The 15,144-nt window shown below is 41.8% G+C and overlaps 1 protein-coding gene across 1 annotated transcript in view; it reads left to right on the top strand.

The window, feature by feature from the left end:
* The first annotated feature begins 7,770 nt into the window (after nucleotides 1–7,770).
* The window catches only part of HEPHL1 (hephaestin like 1), a 33,578-nt gene continuing 26,204 nt past the window's right edge, over nucleotides 7,771–15,144 (top strand). The window contains exon 1 of the mRNA XM_062584585.1: nucleotides 7,771–7,940. Coding sequence (XP_062440569.1) covers nucleotides 7,771–7,940 — 170 coding nt within the window. The remainder of the gene's footprint in view (nucleotides 7,941–15,144) is intronic.

The raw sequence follows: 15,144 nt of genomic DNA, 5'->3' as shown, positions 1-15,144 counted from the left end.
TTCTCCCTGTGAGTGTCCAGGCCCTGCAGCAGCAGGTGACCTTGGCCAGGTTTCACAGAGTCACAGAATAACTGGAGTTGGAAGAGACCTTTGGAGATCATTTAGTACAACCCTCTGCTCAAGCAGGATCACCTAGAGCATATTGCCCAGGACCCTGTCTAGAAAGCTTTCAAATATCTCCAAAGATGGAGACTCCACAGCCTGCCTGGGCATCACCCAACCTTGTGCCTGCACTAGCCCTTTTGCAGCCACACACCCAGAGGTTTCAGCATCTGGATGGTATGATTTTTCTGTGAGTGGTAGCTCAAAGCCAGAGTTGACTCCCAGGGCTGACTCCCAGCCCAGTCACCCCAGTGAGCACCTCGGGGCAGAGGGAGGACAGGAACCGTGTCCAGAGGAGAGTGAAGCAGAGCTGCGGCAGCCTGGTGTACTGCGCTCTGAGTTGCTCCTCTCCTCTGTCCCTTCTTCTGCCAGTTAGAGGTTAGATAAAGGAACACATTTTTGTGGAGTGTTCTGTCACTGCATGCAAACTCTTCTGTGGTGTGCACACAGCCCCTGGCACACCGTGGGATGTAAAAGCTGATTGTGATAGCTTCCTCCTCTGTTTGAGAGAGGTGAGATATTTCCTGGATGTGTGGGAGGCAGAGGAGGGAGAAGCTGCTGCTGCTGAGCAAAGGCAGATTGCTTCTGCTGAGTGGCTGATACACAGCAGACTATTGCTGCTGATGATTTGTGTTACATATCCAAGCACTTAAACTGTACATGGAGAACAAATGAAATATTTTCCATTCTCGTAACTGTGGAGAAAAACTTGAAATCTTGATCTTCAGTACAAAAAAATCAGAAGTTAAATAAGCAGAAGTAGCATTTACCATACTACTCAATTTTTGAGAGCTTTTGTGACTTCTAAATAGATTAAAATGGCAATATTGTGTTTTTGACCAATAGGGCACATTTCAAAGGTGAGTGTTGCTGGGAGAAAAAAAAAAAAAAAAAAGTATGCCATAATTTGTTACAGCCACCACTTTTCTCTGGGCTTGCACTTCTTTCCTAGCTCTTTGGTTTATCTGGCTTGTAAGATTAGGCGCACTGCGGGGCAAGGATGGTCCCGTGTCTATATATTTGTATTGTGTCTTGCTACTTGTAAAGGAAGCAAGTAATCATCACTCTTGCTGCTTTCATGTCTACTTGCACAATAGAAATAATTAATAGTAATAGCAATGTGTTTGCCTATCTGCGACTCCTTTCATCTGAAGACCTTAAAGTGCTTGACAAGCATTAATTAAATTAGCTTCCAAGTACCTCGAGAGTGAGTCAGACGTAATGATCCCCGCTTGGCAGATGAGCATGTGGGTGGCACAGAGAGAAGCAAAGGCTAACTGAGTGCTTACAGTTAGTCAGCTGAAGCCATATTTCCTCCATAGGGGGAGTTTGCCCAGCATTTCTGAGGCTCAGGGTGTTTTCTCAGGTGTCCAAAGGTGGGTTTTGATGGTCCACCTTTTATTTCCAAAACATAAAGATTCTGGACCTGTGTGATTTGCCCAAAGTCCGGCGTGAGGCTGGAGGAAGCATTTCAGGCATCGTGATTCATGAAGTCTCCGATTCGAAATGCTAGTCTGGATTGGGAAAGGAGGAAGCTCATCTTATGCCATGTCGACATCAGTGGGAGTAGGCAAAGCTGAGGTGACTCTGCTTGAGTTATTCCTGGTTTCATAAATGTAAGTGGCCTCCAATGCAGAAACACCCTGGCAGCCTGGGGCAAGCCAGCTTGGACCCAGAGGTGGCACAGCCACTCTTGCCTCACACTGCCTTTCACTTCAAAAGTCTTTTGGAGAAGGATCTATATTTGGGCTGGTAAATTTGCTCAGTGTTGTATGTGTGGTGAGGACTTACCATGCTGCCTCTCTGTCAGTGTTTGCAAGCCCCCACTTGCAAGGAAAGATGTCCAGAGCCCTGATCCCAAACCAAGATTTGGGGTTTTATTCCACAACTATCTTCTCTTCAGCATGTCTTCTTAAAACTAAGAGTGCTGTGTGCCTCCCAGGGTTAAACTCGTCAGTGGAAAGGAAAGACTGGGTAAGAGTAGGGCAGAGGAGACAAGAAATCCTCAGGTAGGGACTATGTAAGATTCAATACTAACCTTGAATGATTAAAAAAAAAAAAAAAAAAAAGGCAAATGATGTTTTGAAAGACCACAAGAAGCTCTTAAAAGCAATTTCCCAAATGTTGTTGGGTTGTTTTGAGGAATAACTAGGTTAAGGGAAGTGAGAGATCTTTCTCCATACACTGCACTTTTTCCTTTTTGGTGCCCAACTTAAGAGGTTTCCACTCTGTCTGATGGGACTCTGGTTATAAGGCAGGCTTCTTTAAATAGGAAGCAACAGAGTCCCTGAAGAATGGCAGGCTGATCTTTATTGCAAAGCTTTGTAGGCACAAATGAAAAACTTCAGAAATGTTGACAGTCACCTGCAGATCCTACAGATCATGCCATTTCACTATGGGCAACCATCCAGGCTTCCAGAAAGCCATGGCATTTTTCCAACTTGTTCCTTTTCAGGCAGAACTGGACAGAGGAATTTATCCAGAAAACAGACCCTCTGTTAGCTTCTCCACCAAACACAACAGACCCCTCATGACACATCACAAGCCTGACTGGATTTTGGTGTTTTATAGCACTCTTGAAGATGTGCCTGGCAGAGGTGAGGCTGCCACTGGGAAACAGTTTGGAAGACACTCGTACACGCATGACCATACCACTTCTTTCATTTTTCTAGCAATGCTCATTCCTTCTTTTCTGCTCTCTGCTTTAAATATTCATGCTTAGTTTTTGAGTGCTGTTGTTTCTTATCACAGCTCCCTATTTACCCACAGAGAAAATAGTAGGAAACTGAAATGGCCAAATTCTTTCTGAAGTAAGTAGGTTAGCAACATCAGAGGTGGTCAAAGGGGATCCCACAAGGCTCATGGGGAGGCTGGAGAAGGGCTGAGCAGGTGATGAAGCTGCTAAGGGGGAATACCAAGGTGTCCCTTAGTGTTAACGTTCCTCCAGAGGGAAGGTAACCAAGGCAGGCCTGGTGGGGGTGAGAGGGTTTTATCATGAAACCAAGACACTGACAGGCATCACTGCCAGGAAGAGGGAATGTCCAGGGAGACCTTGATCTCCACCAGCCCCATATGCTGAGAGGAAAGATGGTGGGGAGAGAGAAGAGCTGTTGCTTTGCTTTGAGTGTTGTAAGGGGCCAGGAGACTGTTCCCTTCATGCACAAGCATATGGAAGTTACCTAACCTTCCTCATTTGCATAATAGGGTTAATGAACAGTGATGACGTAAAGTTAAGCTCTTTCAAGTTTGTTAGGTACTACAATGGGCAGTACCACAGAAAGTCATAAATAATATACCTTGAAGTTCTGTTGAGGTATTAGCCTTGTTTTAACAGTGCAGATATTACATGAGTTGCTACATGTCTCAGTACTGCCACAGGGACTTCTGGATGGAGATGAGTCACACTGGATCTCTGGACCATCTGTAATGCAGATTACAACTGCTTTTCTAAAATCCTTCTTGGTTTCCTTCTTGTAGTTCCATGTAACCATTTTTTTGAGGTTATGATGTGTTCAACACCATTTCTTTTGTCTTTTCATCTCCAACAGACTTGGAGTGCTTTTGGGTATAAGGAGCTATACATGTCAAGAAAGCCTATCTTGACAATGCCCTACCAAGCTTTGCAAACAGAAGTGCTGAAAATCTGGAGGAAAGATTGAGATTCCCAGCTGACCAGTGCATACTCAAAAGATTCAGTTAATCCAAATAAACGTCGTGTTACTATCCAAGACTATAAAGTGAGTTTTACCTTTTGATCACTACAGTTGTAACTCAAAAAAATGATTAGAAAGTGCAAGTTGAATTGATTTTCACTAATTTGCTATGAGGTTCTTGTATTTAATAAGAATTTGTGGCTAGAAAGTGTGAGAAAATAGAGCGAGGAGAAGTTTTGGTTCAAAGTCTGGTGTGGAGCTTGGAAGGACTCAACTCAGTTCACAGCTATGCCACAGGCACTCTTCACCACTTTGGAGTAGTCACTACAGGTATGACTCCAGGTTTGGTGGCAACATCAGCTGATGGAACTCTTACGGTGGAATCAAATGGAGCACTTCCCCACCCTGGGCTGCAGTGCAGACACAAACTGACATAACAGAGAGGCTAGGAATGAACGTTTAGGAACAGGATCTGTACTGCTCTCAGGAAAAGGCAGAGGGAACAGTGGAGTTACTCTACTTGAACATCGGCTTATCATCTGCTAAGTAGAAGATACAAGTTGAGCTTCGATTGTAAGCAGTCTGAATAAAACACTTATTTCTGAACTCAGGTCACCTAACTTCAACGAACTGAGGTCTAGTCAATGCAGAAGATCATCACATCCCAAAATCTCTCTTCATTGACCTAATAGTCATCGTGATGTTAACTTCTAGTTAATTCAGTAATACCAGGTGACATAAGTTTGGGCTTTAGACAATTCAGTTGAGCTAATTCCTGCTGTACTTGAAAAGAAAGCTTCATCACTGGTTTTTCAGGGCTCATTCACAAACTAGTACTCAAGATGTTCACCCTTCAGACATATGAACATCATTACAAAACTTCAGAACCCAGACTTGCACTAATTTTAGCCTTCAGAGGGGCAGAAGTTCTTGGAGGAGCCAGTATCCAGCCTTTTTGTTGAAAGGATCCTGAACAAAGGGACAAACTTAATGCCATTACCTTACTGCCTGAGGGGAATTTCTCAGAAATTTTCCTGATGCAAGAGCAAAACAGCTATTCTTTCATCTTTTTCTGAGTCATGCCCACAGCACCTCCCGGAATGTAAATGTACCTGGTTTTAATGATGTGACAAGGTAATTAAGTGCTAATGTGTGGATGCAAAGGGTATACAAGGTGCCAGATCTAGTAAATGCTGAAGCCAAGCTAAGGCGTTTACCAGATTTACAATACTTTGCAGATACAAGGTGCTAATGTTCGCACATTATTACTGTTATACAAATAAATTTCACAGTAAGAGACAAAGAAATTAATTTCATACTTGCATTTTTAACATGTATTCTAGTAAATTAGCAACTGGTACCCAGTCCTGGTCACATGAGAAAAAATAGAAAAACTAGGACAGAGCGCTATTATTATTTAGCTGACAATAGTGTGGTCAGGTGTCAGCTCAGAGTTAGACACTCCCCCCTTCCTATTCCCCATTAGCTTGGTGCACTATGAATTGTATGAATTCTTATACATAAAGTTATGTTAAGCATATATTAGAAATCTTCAGTTACAAAAAAGTAAAGAGAGAGAAGGTCGTAGCAAAACTGCTTGGATGAAATTTGCCCTGCATCTGGCCTTCAAATTTCTCTAAAGCTATGTAAATGGCTGATTTAAGCAACAAACTGCATACAATCTCATTCAAGGTGCATGTTATCCTCTAAAAAACATATTTCATGTTCAAATACAAAACTCTGACCATGTTATGGCAACAAACATTTGCACAACAGGTAGCCAGTTCTGTAAACTCAGACACTTGTGTGTGACAGAGTTGAAGCTCATAGTTTGCCTGAGCTCAGAGGACAGCTACTCTGGATGAGGAAAGTATTCACTGCAGGAGGCCACAGGGTCATTGGCACTGTTCAAAGTCCGCCGTGGGGTCCTGTTAACTTCCCAGTGTCACCCTGGCCTTTGCACAGCTCCGCACCCCACCATCCGGCCCATCCGTCCCACCATTGTTGCATATTTGACAGCAGTGCCAGTGAGTGGGAGATTCTCTGCCTTTCCTATACTCATTACCTCTTCTTTTGCTTTCTGATTATGCCTTTTAGAATCACAATACTATTAGCTGGCATCATTTGAGTAACTGAGTGACACAACAAAGCAATGGAAAAGGAAGATGATTTTGAAGTACCGGAATTTTGGAGGAGAGGACAGAGAACGACCACAAGATGCTGAAAGTCTGGGCAGTGTGTGATTTGCAGCAGAAGAGTAAAGAGATGGGCAACTTTAGAATGATCAAGAAATAAGTAGCTGCCAGGTCCAGGACCTTTCTGCAACATCTATGTTGCTATATCATTTCTCTTCTTTCCCATTTTTTATCAATTAATTGACTTTAGAGTGAGCATCATCTTGTACCAGAGTGGCTTACATCTGAGGGGCTCTAACTTACAAAGCTATGTTAAGATGAGCATTTCCAATTGTTAGACTATATTCTTACCCATGTACACTGGGCTTTCAGTAATTGCCTCTAAAGGGATGCAATGTGTAGCCTAAAGAAACTGAAAGCTTCCATAATAAGCATCTCTGCATAGTTTTTGAATACAGTTGAGACTCACAATGGACGGGTGATTGGAGAATGGTTTTCTGTGAATTTCAGCTGCTTTTTGAGTCATTCTGTGTATGATTTTAGAAAAACATTTACATCAGTGAGAGAGGTATTTAATGCAGCTGACCCTATGCGTAGCTATAGCTGTAGCATAAAGCTAGAGGATGAAATTCATGAAACCACCATATAAAAATCCATTCACATTGCTGAACTACATTTTCGCTGATGTTGTTTAAATGTGACCACCAAGTTCACTTGAGAAGCCTCTAATACCCTTAATAAGCATTAACTTCGGCAGGAAGAGGCTGAATAGTTCTGGAGCCGAAAGGGGAATTTCACTGTTTCTTAATGCTGCATTGGTGTTAAGGACTTTTATTTCAAATTTCAGTAGCATCACAACTGTTAAAACTGTAAGTGAATCTCAGGTGAAATGCTGTATTCCACAATTACAACTTTTTAGAGTCTTTAGTCAGCTAAAAATTAGTATAAATGTAGTATGATTTGGCAAAGTTTCTTGGTACTTAGGTAACTTTTGGGGAATGTTAGGTAAGTATTTCAGAAAATACAGTTCATACTCAGTTTATACTTGACTTTGCCAAGACATGATACAGATGTCCTCTCAGAGAAAGTTAGGCTATAAAAGAAGACAGAGATTTTCTGGAGAGCTATGTGGGCATGTTAATTAGTAAATACAATAAAAAGGTAATAACAGCATACCTTAATTTTAAGTATCAAAATAGAAAGGCTTTAAATGTGCTCCAGTTTTCAGAAATCTTTGTTACGAGGTGTCTCACTGTAAAAATGAATTCATCCAGATCTCGTCACCTCAACGAATAGGTCAGAAAATAGGAAAACAAGTCCTAGAAATTGGAACAGCAGTGACACTTTTTCTCTCTCTCTGATAATGTTGGAGTGTAAACTGGTGTTATATCACTGAATAGACCATTATGATGGAATTAAGGCTGCAAGATGCTAGCTTTAGAAATCTCAGAGGGGTTAATAAAACGGGCTAATAAATGCTTTAAAAGAACAAAAAAAAATTGGGTTTCAACAGACCAGAAAAAATAAAAGCAAGAAATGTCCCAAAATACCATACTACGCAGTTTGGAATGAAGAGAACAAAAAAGCACCCAAGCTTCCAAAAAAAGCACTGACTGACTGTCTCCTGACAGGTAGGTGAGTAAGTGAGACATTCGCTGAAGGACTGGCCAAAGCCCCGTCATGGTATCAATCTCCTCCCTAGCCCTGCTCTGCATAGCCAGGCTCTCTACCTATCCCAGTCCTAACCTGCTGAAAAGGAGGAGCTTCGCTCTGTCCATTCCTTATTTATAACTTGTTGAGAGCCAGGAGGGAGGGGTGAGCTCCCTGTGGTGCTTCTTGCTGCTGCCTGCCCGCTGCCAGTCTTGCAATCAGAATTACAAATGCCTTCTGCGCAGCTTGGTGGCTGCCTTCGCACTCTTGGGTTCCTCTGGCTGTTCACACTCGGAGAAGCAAGGATCAGAACCTATTACCTCGGGATTGTGGAAGAGAACTGGGACTATGCACCAAGCGGGAAAAATCTGATTACCGGACAAAATCTCTTGGAGGACAAGTAAGTCACTGGGAGCTTTGCTAACTCAGAGATATATTGATGATGCCAAAGAAAAATGACTATATGATTAATATAGCCGTAGATGTCTTACAGTGGCCTTTTTCTTGTTTTTCTGATGCTGTTGTAATATGCAGGATTTCAGCTTCAAGATATGAGGAGGTATTGGCTGACTTCTCTTCCGCCATGGTTGATTTAGTGTGCCTTTGAAGGGACATTAAGGAATTGATACCTGTCAAAGAAACTTCACATAGTGTGTTCATAAAGACATAGGTATTTCTGGGAATGGTTATCCCAGCTGAAACTGCAATTTGGCCATAATCAAGCACAATACTTTGCAATGAGTCTGTTTAACCAGCAAAAACTCATGAGTTCCTTCCTTGTGAGCTAATAAAACTCAGGGTTGTAACTGAGCTTGGTATGACATTGTAAAATTCAGATGTTTATGGTACTTAAAAATGAGAAGATGGTCCACGTATTCCTGCATGTGTGTAAGTGTACAGGCTTTTGTTTAGGAAACTTTTTTAGGTAGATGCGTAATTATACAGCTGCGAATGGCTGTGCTGAAGTCCCTATGATCACCTGTGCTGAAACTGAAGCATGTAGCTGAGCACCTTGCTGAGTCCTATCACAGTCAGAGAAATACAGGGCTCACACTCTGGTGCATGCACTGCTGCGGTTGGCTGCCCATGCATCCCGCTCCAGGGAGCTGGCTCGGATGCTGGATGGAGGAGGTCGAGACCTTTGGTGCCTCTGTACACTGTTGGCTTGAAATGTGCGTGGGAATGCTTTTAGAAATTGGTATCTTTGACAACCTAGGAATACTTTGAGGGCCCTTACTATAAGTTTAGGGTTTGGATGGATTGGAAGCTGTGAGTATGTGAGCAGGTCCAGGCACCCACGCTAGCTGATCTGGAGCTCGACGTCTTGTCCCAGGAGTTAGAAATGGAAATGTCCTTTATGGTTTCTTAGGAAATCCCATGCAACGCAGAACTTTTCCCTCGCAGGTGGTAACTTGAGAACCACTGCCAGTTGGATTTCATAAAGAAGATGATTTTTTTTCCACAAGAGCCAGGCAAGAAAATTTTTTATTTCTTAATACAAACTGTGGAGGCTTATGCTCTTAATAACTGAAGGTCCCAGATAGCCTCCAAGTCAATAGGTATTGTGCCTACAGGTATATTTCAGAGTAATAGTTTGTTCCCAGACCATAGAAAGAGGCTTCAGGGGAAAGGTTATTCTTCAGTTGTCTTAAACACTGGAACTTCTCACTTCCCTGCTATTTTTGTTAGAGCATATATTCTCCTTCTTGTTATCCTGGAACACCTCTCACTGAGAAGAGTTTAGCTTTAGGTGAAAGGGAACTATCTGTAAATCCTCCCCGGCATTACAGAGAGACTTTCAGTTGGTTTTGTTAAATGTACTTCTAATTCTGTTTGTACTTTGAATTCCCTGAACATCAAGTGGCACATTTACTTTAAACTCTATGACACTAACATGATGCCTTTTTCATGACATGACTGGGAGCGAGGACAGCTTATGTCTTCAGTCACTGTTGTAGGTTAATAGATACAGAATGTTAATTCCAAAGGGTTTACTCACAGAGGAAACATTATCTGGATTTTAAGATAGCTTCAAAGCTAGGGAACTGTTTTGCTGAGATGCAGAATATGAAAGTGATATCTGTAAGTAGCTTATTCCATTCCCAAGCTGTTTTGAATTAAGCCAGAATAAAGCTGCTATATTCTGAAATGATAGTGTGTCTGCATAGGTTAAATAGTGAATTGATAATAGCTTTTTGGGGTGTTTATCTCTTTAGAGTAACCTTTAATGTAAATTTAAAACTGAATATTAATGTTTTATGTGTAATGTTCTACTTTACAACTAATAAATCTGTTCCTGTGGGTATTAAGTAAAACACAGTTCAGTGAAGTTTATGGATCAGTCCTTAGGTAGGAGCAAGAAACATTTTCAGTCATTTTTGTTCTGCAAGAACTAATGCTCAGGCTCACTGAGCCTAGCACTTCTCATCTTGTGATGCATCCTCACAGCATCCATTTGATGGAGCATTAGCCCAACTTTACATGATAGGGAAGTGATGATAAAGAGGTTGCAGACAAACTGATTACCTTTAAAAGGGTTGGTGCGTACACCTAAAGGAGTGTTCCTTTTGATTCCAGCTAGCCCAAAGAGATATAATCAAAACCACTTATTCTTAGCTACTCCATAAAAATGCTGAATTAACAGCTATGTAGTGGAAAGTGTTACATTATCTGGATCAGATTATCAGATTTAAGAGATGGGTTTCTGTGTTATTGTGCCAATATTGATAGTATCTTCCTAAGCCTTTAGAGTTTAGTTGTAATGAGGTTGCTTTATAGAAAAGAGATTTTGATAGCTGAGCGATGGGGCTGTAAATCAGGAAAGCTGCTTATGTCACCAGGCACTGCCCCTGCTGAGTTTCCGTTGTGCCTGTGCTGAGCGAGCTGGCTCCAGAACCGTCAGCTGTAGAGCTGCATCAGCATCTCCCTGGGTGTGAACCGAAAAGGCTGCCTCTCATCAGAGCTGATTAACACAAATGTAGCACCATGTTAATGCAGCTGTTCTGCTTGGGTGCTAATTTTTTTTATGACTTGTACTGCTCCAGTGCTCAAGGGCCAGCATGCTGTTTGCACAGAACAAATATCTCTCTTTGCATCAGTGCTCCTTATGTAAAGTGAAAATAATGAAGCTGTTTGCCTCTGTCATTTGTCTTGTCTACTTGAAGCCTCAAGCTGTTCCACTAATTCTCATCATCCAAACTGCTGTGAATGAGGCTGAGACATTTCACTGGTATTTCCTCCTTCAAACATCAAGCTGACAGATTTTCTGAAATGCATAGGACTTTGGAAGCTACATAAAGAGCTAAATTATGGCCACTGACTATAGATAAGCTGGGAAAGGGCTCAGCATCCCTGTCCAGCTGGTATAGCTAATGAAAAAGTCGGTATCGTTAAACCATGGTGGATTGGACACTCAAGGTGCAAGGCACTGTCAGTGCTGCTGGACATGCTGCAGATCCCTGTGAGATTTTGTGGGTTGGGAGATGACTATCACCCAGACAGCCTCAGGAGGAGGGTGAAGTCAGACATTGTCTGCTCCCTTTAATGGCCATGTAGGCAAAAACTTTTCGAAAAAAAGGTGTGTGTATATATATGTATATGTGTGTGTGTGTGTGTGTGCACGCGCGAGCGTGTATGTATATGTGTGTGTATATATATATATATATATATATATATATATATACACACACACACACATAGGTGTTGTGGTTTGATATATATCACTCTTTCTCTCCCCACTGTGGTTCTGCCCTTGGAATTAAAGTTCAGTTCATTATCCCTGTAAATTAATTTGATGCTAGTTTATATGATGGACACTTAAGTCCTGCTCTGCTTGTGGTAGATGTTATTAGGTTTTACCTAATGAGACATCTCATCCCTTCTCTTTAGACCACCGTTGCTACATTTACCTGGGCCAAGTCTTGCACTTAGCAACAATAACGGATGTTTTTTTTGTTACTATAACATCAAACACAATTAGTGCAATTTGTCTACGAGGAGATCCCACCCAGGCAGATGACAGTGAAACTGTAGTCATAGATGCTAAACTAATAACTGAGCCATTATGTGGCCAAATGACCCAGTTGCATCAGCAGAGGAGATCACTATAGGAAGGGTCAACATCAAAAGTGCAGTCAAGGTGAAATCCTGGCACTAATGAAGCCTGAGGAGAGTTTTGTTGTTGACTTCAGTGGAGGCAGAAGTTTATCCTAGAACATTATAGCCACAGTTAACAGGCATCAGAGTTTCCTCTAAGGTTTTACAGGTTTGATTGACTATTGCCAGTGTGGATGAGGAATGGGCTCATATGTGCCTTTTGAGGACATACAACTCACTTTGTTGTATGGTCAGGACATCACCTACAAACATGGGTTGACATCACTGGTCCACCCCTACCCAGCAATCTCTCCAGCATAGGCATTACATCGGCTTTAGCCCAGCAGCCACTGTCTGGCAAAGGGTTCCTTACTCTGAGCGGGTTACTTGACCCAGCCATTGACCTTGCCACAGGAAAACTGGGGAACTTCAAGGGAAAAAAAAACAAAAAAAATATTGTAGATCCAGTCAAAGAGTGCAAAGAAGAAAGGAAAGTTTTAAACACCAGCAGATTTTAGGGAATTGTTAATACAAAATCTATGAGACTTTACTGCGACAATAGTAAAGAAAGAAGTCTAGTTCTAGCTACTGCATACCCCTTTTACTGTAGGTGTCAAGCATGTTAACTTCAGGAGAAAATTCAAGAGTCGACATCTTGCAGTTGCTGAAAGTGCTGATTTCTCAGTGGTGATCACAGTAGCAAACAAACTCAAGCTTTGAAGTTTTATCAGGGAAGGATCTGGCTCCAGTGTACTATGCTTTGTAATATAGCACATTTGTGAGCACTTTATGAAAAACCTAACATCTGTTCTGTTTTATCTCTATTTCATAAGATCAAAGGTAACATAAATAAGGTAAAAGTCTTAGTAAAATGTTTTTCCTTTGTGATAAAAGAAACAGATTCATAAATTACACTTAACTCATGGTCCTACCCTAAGATGTCAGATTATCTGCAAGTCAAGTCTTGAATTCATTGAAATAGAATCTACATGAATAGAAATGAAATGAATAGAATAATAAATGAATAGAATAATAAATGAATAGAATATAGAAATAGAAATGAAATGAATAGAATCTACATGAAATAGAATCTTGTTTCACTCTTTCTCTCATCTAGAAGAATTGTAGTGCTCATCATTGCAGGGGGATGGCTGACTGTAATTATATTAATACTAACTAATACTGACTTTAAGGAATCAAAGCTCATTCCTTCTGAAGTACACTCCTCAGTACCATAGCAGTCCTTTTTTTTTGGAGCATAAGAACTGCTGGAAATGGTCAACTGGGAAAAATAAAATCAGATCCAGAAACAAGCAAAGGATTTGCATGTATTTCCCAGTCTGAACAGGATTTTTTTATGCCTAATTCACAAGCATGCTTCCCTCTCCATGTAACCTTAAGACCAGCCTGCCTGGAGACAAAGGAATGACTTAGCGCAGATGAAGATTTCCAAGGGAAACTACCAAATTTGTACAAGTGCAATTCTAGGGGATGGAAAACACCCATTATTTACAAGGAGAGGAAATGGAAGACTTTCTGCACACAAAGTGCAGCCTGACAACCAGGCTGGAGGGACAGAGTCAAGATTTGGAAGGGCAGCTCTTACATCTGTACAAGACCAGAAGGATGGAAGAAATCCAGGCAGCAATATTGCAATGCCACCAGGAGGATAAAGTGATTTGGAGTGATCAGGAAAGCACAAAGAAGCAGGGAGAAAGATTGTTGGCTTGTGACCAGGGAAGAATGAGAGATAGGAGACATTTTGACAAGGAGGTGACCAGTGGAAGAGATAGGCAAAGGCAGAGAAGTAAACATTTTTAACCATTATAGCATTTGGAGCAGCAGCAGCTACTGCAGTAACATATTGGAAAGTTAGTCAGAGGGATGGAACAAAATAGGAGATGCAGTTGAAGAGGATGTTTAACTCAGTCACTGAGAATGTGGAGTGCTGCACAAGGTAGATGATTTCACCAGAATAAGGCAGATAACAGTCTGTATATGAGCACTGATGTCAAAGAGAGGGGATGAAAGCAACTAAAATCTGCAAGGGATCCTGGGGATGGGTTGCAAGGAACTACTGGCTTGGAGATATGCTGGTGTAAACAGCACAGACAGCAGAGAGTTCACAGAGCACTGCAAGGAACTCTCACTGAAAGAGCTGAAAGGGAGGAAACCTCTGTGTCCCACAAACGGAGCAGCAGAGAACATCGGACTGAGTCTGTGACATTTCACACCAACACATCTGCTGGCTGCACTGTGGCACCGGGCACAAGTACCAGACTTGCTTTCTGAAACATTTTGGCCAAGCAGACCAGCCTTTGAGGGATGTAAAGAAGCTGCTCAAACCATTCCATCATTTCTATGAGTTTTCTGTGGCTGATTCTGCTAATTCCAGCAAGGGCAGTCATTCTGCAGAAGGTCTCAAGCACTGTAATATGCAGCACAGCAACATGAATAAAGAGGCACAGAACTACTAGCTACTCACATACCAAGATGGGCACATAGAGGTCCTCCTACATGAGGTGTGGAAACCGAGACACCTAGATTGGGACTTAAAACAACTGGTGTGCTCTGTCTTGGAATGCTGAGAACAACCAAAAAGACACGATGAAAATACATGTGTGCATAGGTAGAAGAACTGGGTTCTAGCCCTTTCCAGACAGAGCAAAGAGTGAGTTTGCAGCTTCTGCGCTCCAAGAAACTCCCAAACCTCAGGGCATTTTGGGTGGGAAACTCCTCTGTTCTTCAGAGATTCAGGTCTAGAAGAAAGCGAGATACAAATGAGCCTGAGTTTCTAACACAGTGATTAGGTCATCAGCAGTGTGGGAATTTGTCTCCCAATGTACAATGTATTTAATTTTAGTCTCTTGGACTAAAATTAAATAAAAACCCTTGGACTACAATTAAATAAAAACCTTAATTCAACAGGGCTGAGAGGTCACATTATCCCTCTCCATGTGAATTACTGTAAACCCTTTCTGGCTCTATTGCTGTTGCATCTCTTGACGACCAGAGTAGAAGAGCCACACCAATATTTTGACTGGCTATAGGAGACACCTATTGCACGGACAGCAGGCACCGCCACCATGAAGCCACTGCAGCTTGAACGGATAGAGGATTTGAATAGGACTCCTTTCAGAAAGCTGGTACTAGAAAGAACTTTTTTCCTGACTCCTAGATGCTTTTGAGTAAAAGGTAGGCACAGATCACAGAGATGCTAGAGAATAAGACCTGTAACACAACTGTAGGCACCCAGAAAGCCTCCAGTGCTTAAACCTGGATAGTTTTAAGAGTAAGTTCTTGAATGTTACCTAACTGGATTGGGGGATTCCTGCTCTGTGCATTTATATGAGTTAGACTCATGTCAAATACTTGACCAAGGTAACTCAAAAAGTGTGCATTCTTCCAGGACACAGTTCTCCTTCTGGAGGAAAGACAGCATATCCCATGGCTCTGTAGTTATGAAAAAGTGTGCAGGTGCTGTCTGGTCAGAGATCCAGGAGCACAGG

This window comes from Rhea pennata, chromosome 1, assembly GCF_028389875.1.
Source record: "Rhea pennata isolate bPtePen1 chromosome 1, bPtePen1.pri, whole genome shotgun sequence".
In the NCBI taxonomy this organism is placed as follows: Eukaryota; Metazoa; Chordata; class Aves; order Rheiformes; family Rheidae; genus Rhea; species Rhea pennata.
The sequence above is the reverse complement of the archived record's forward strand: the minus strand, read 5'-3'. Positions and strand labels throughout refer to the sequence as shown.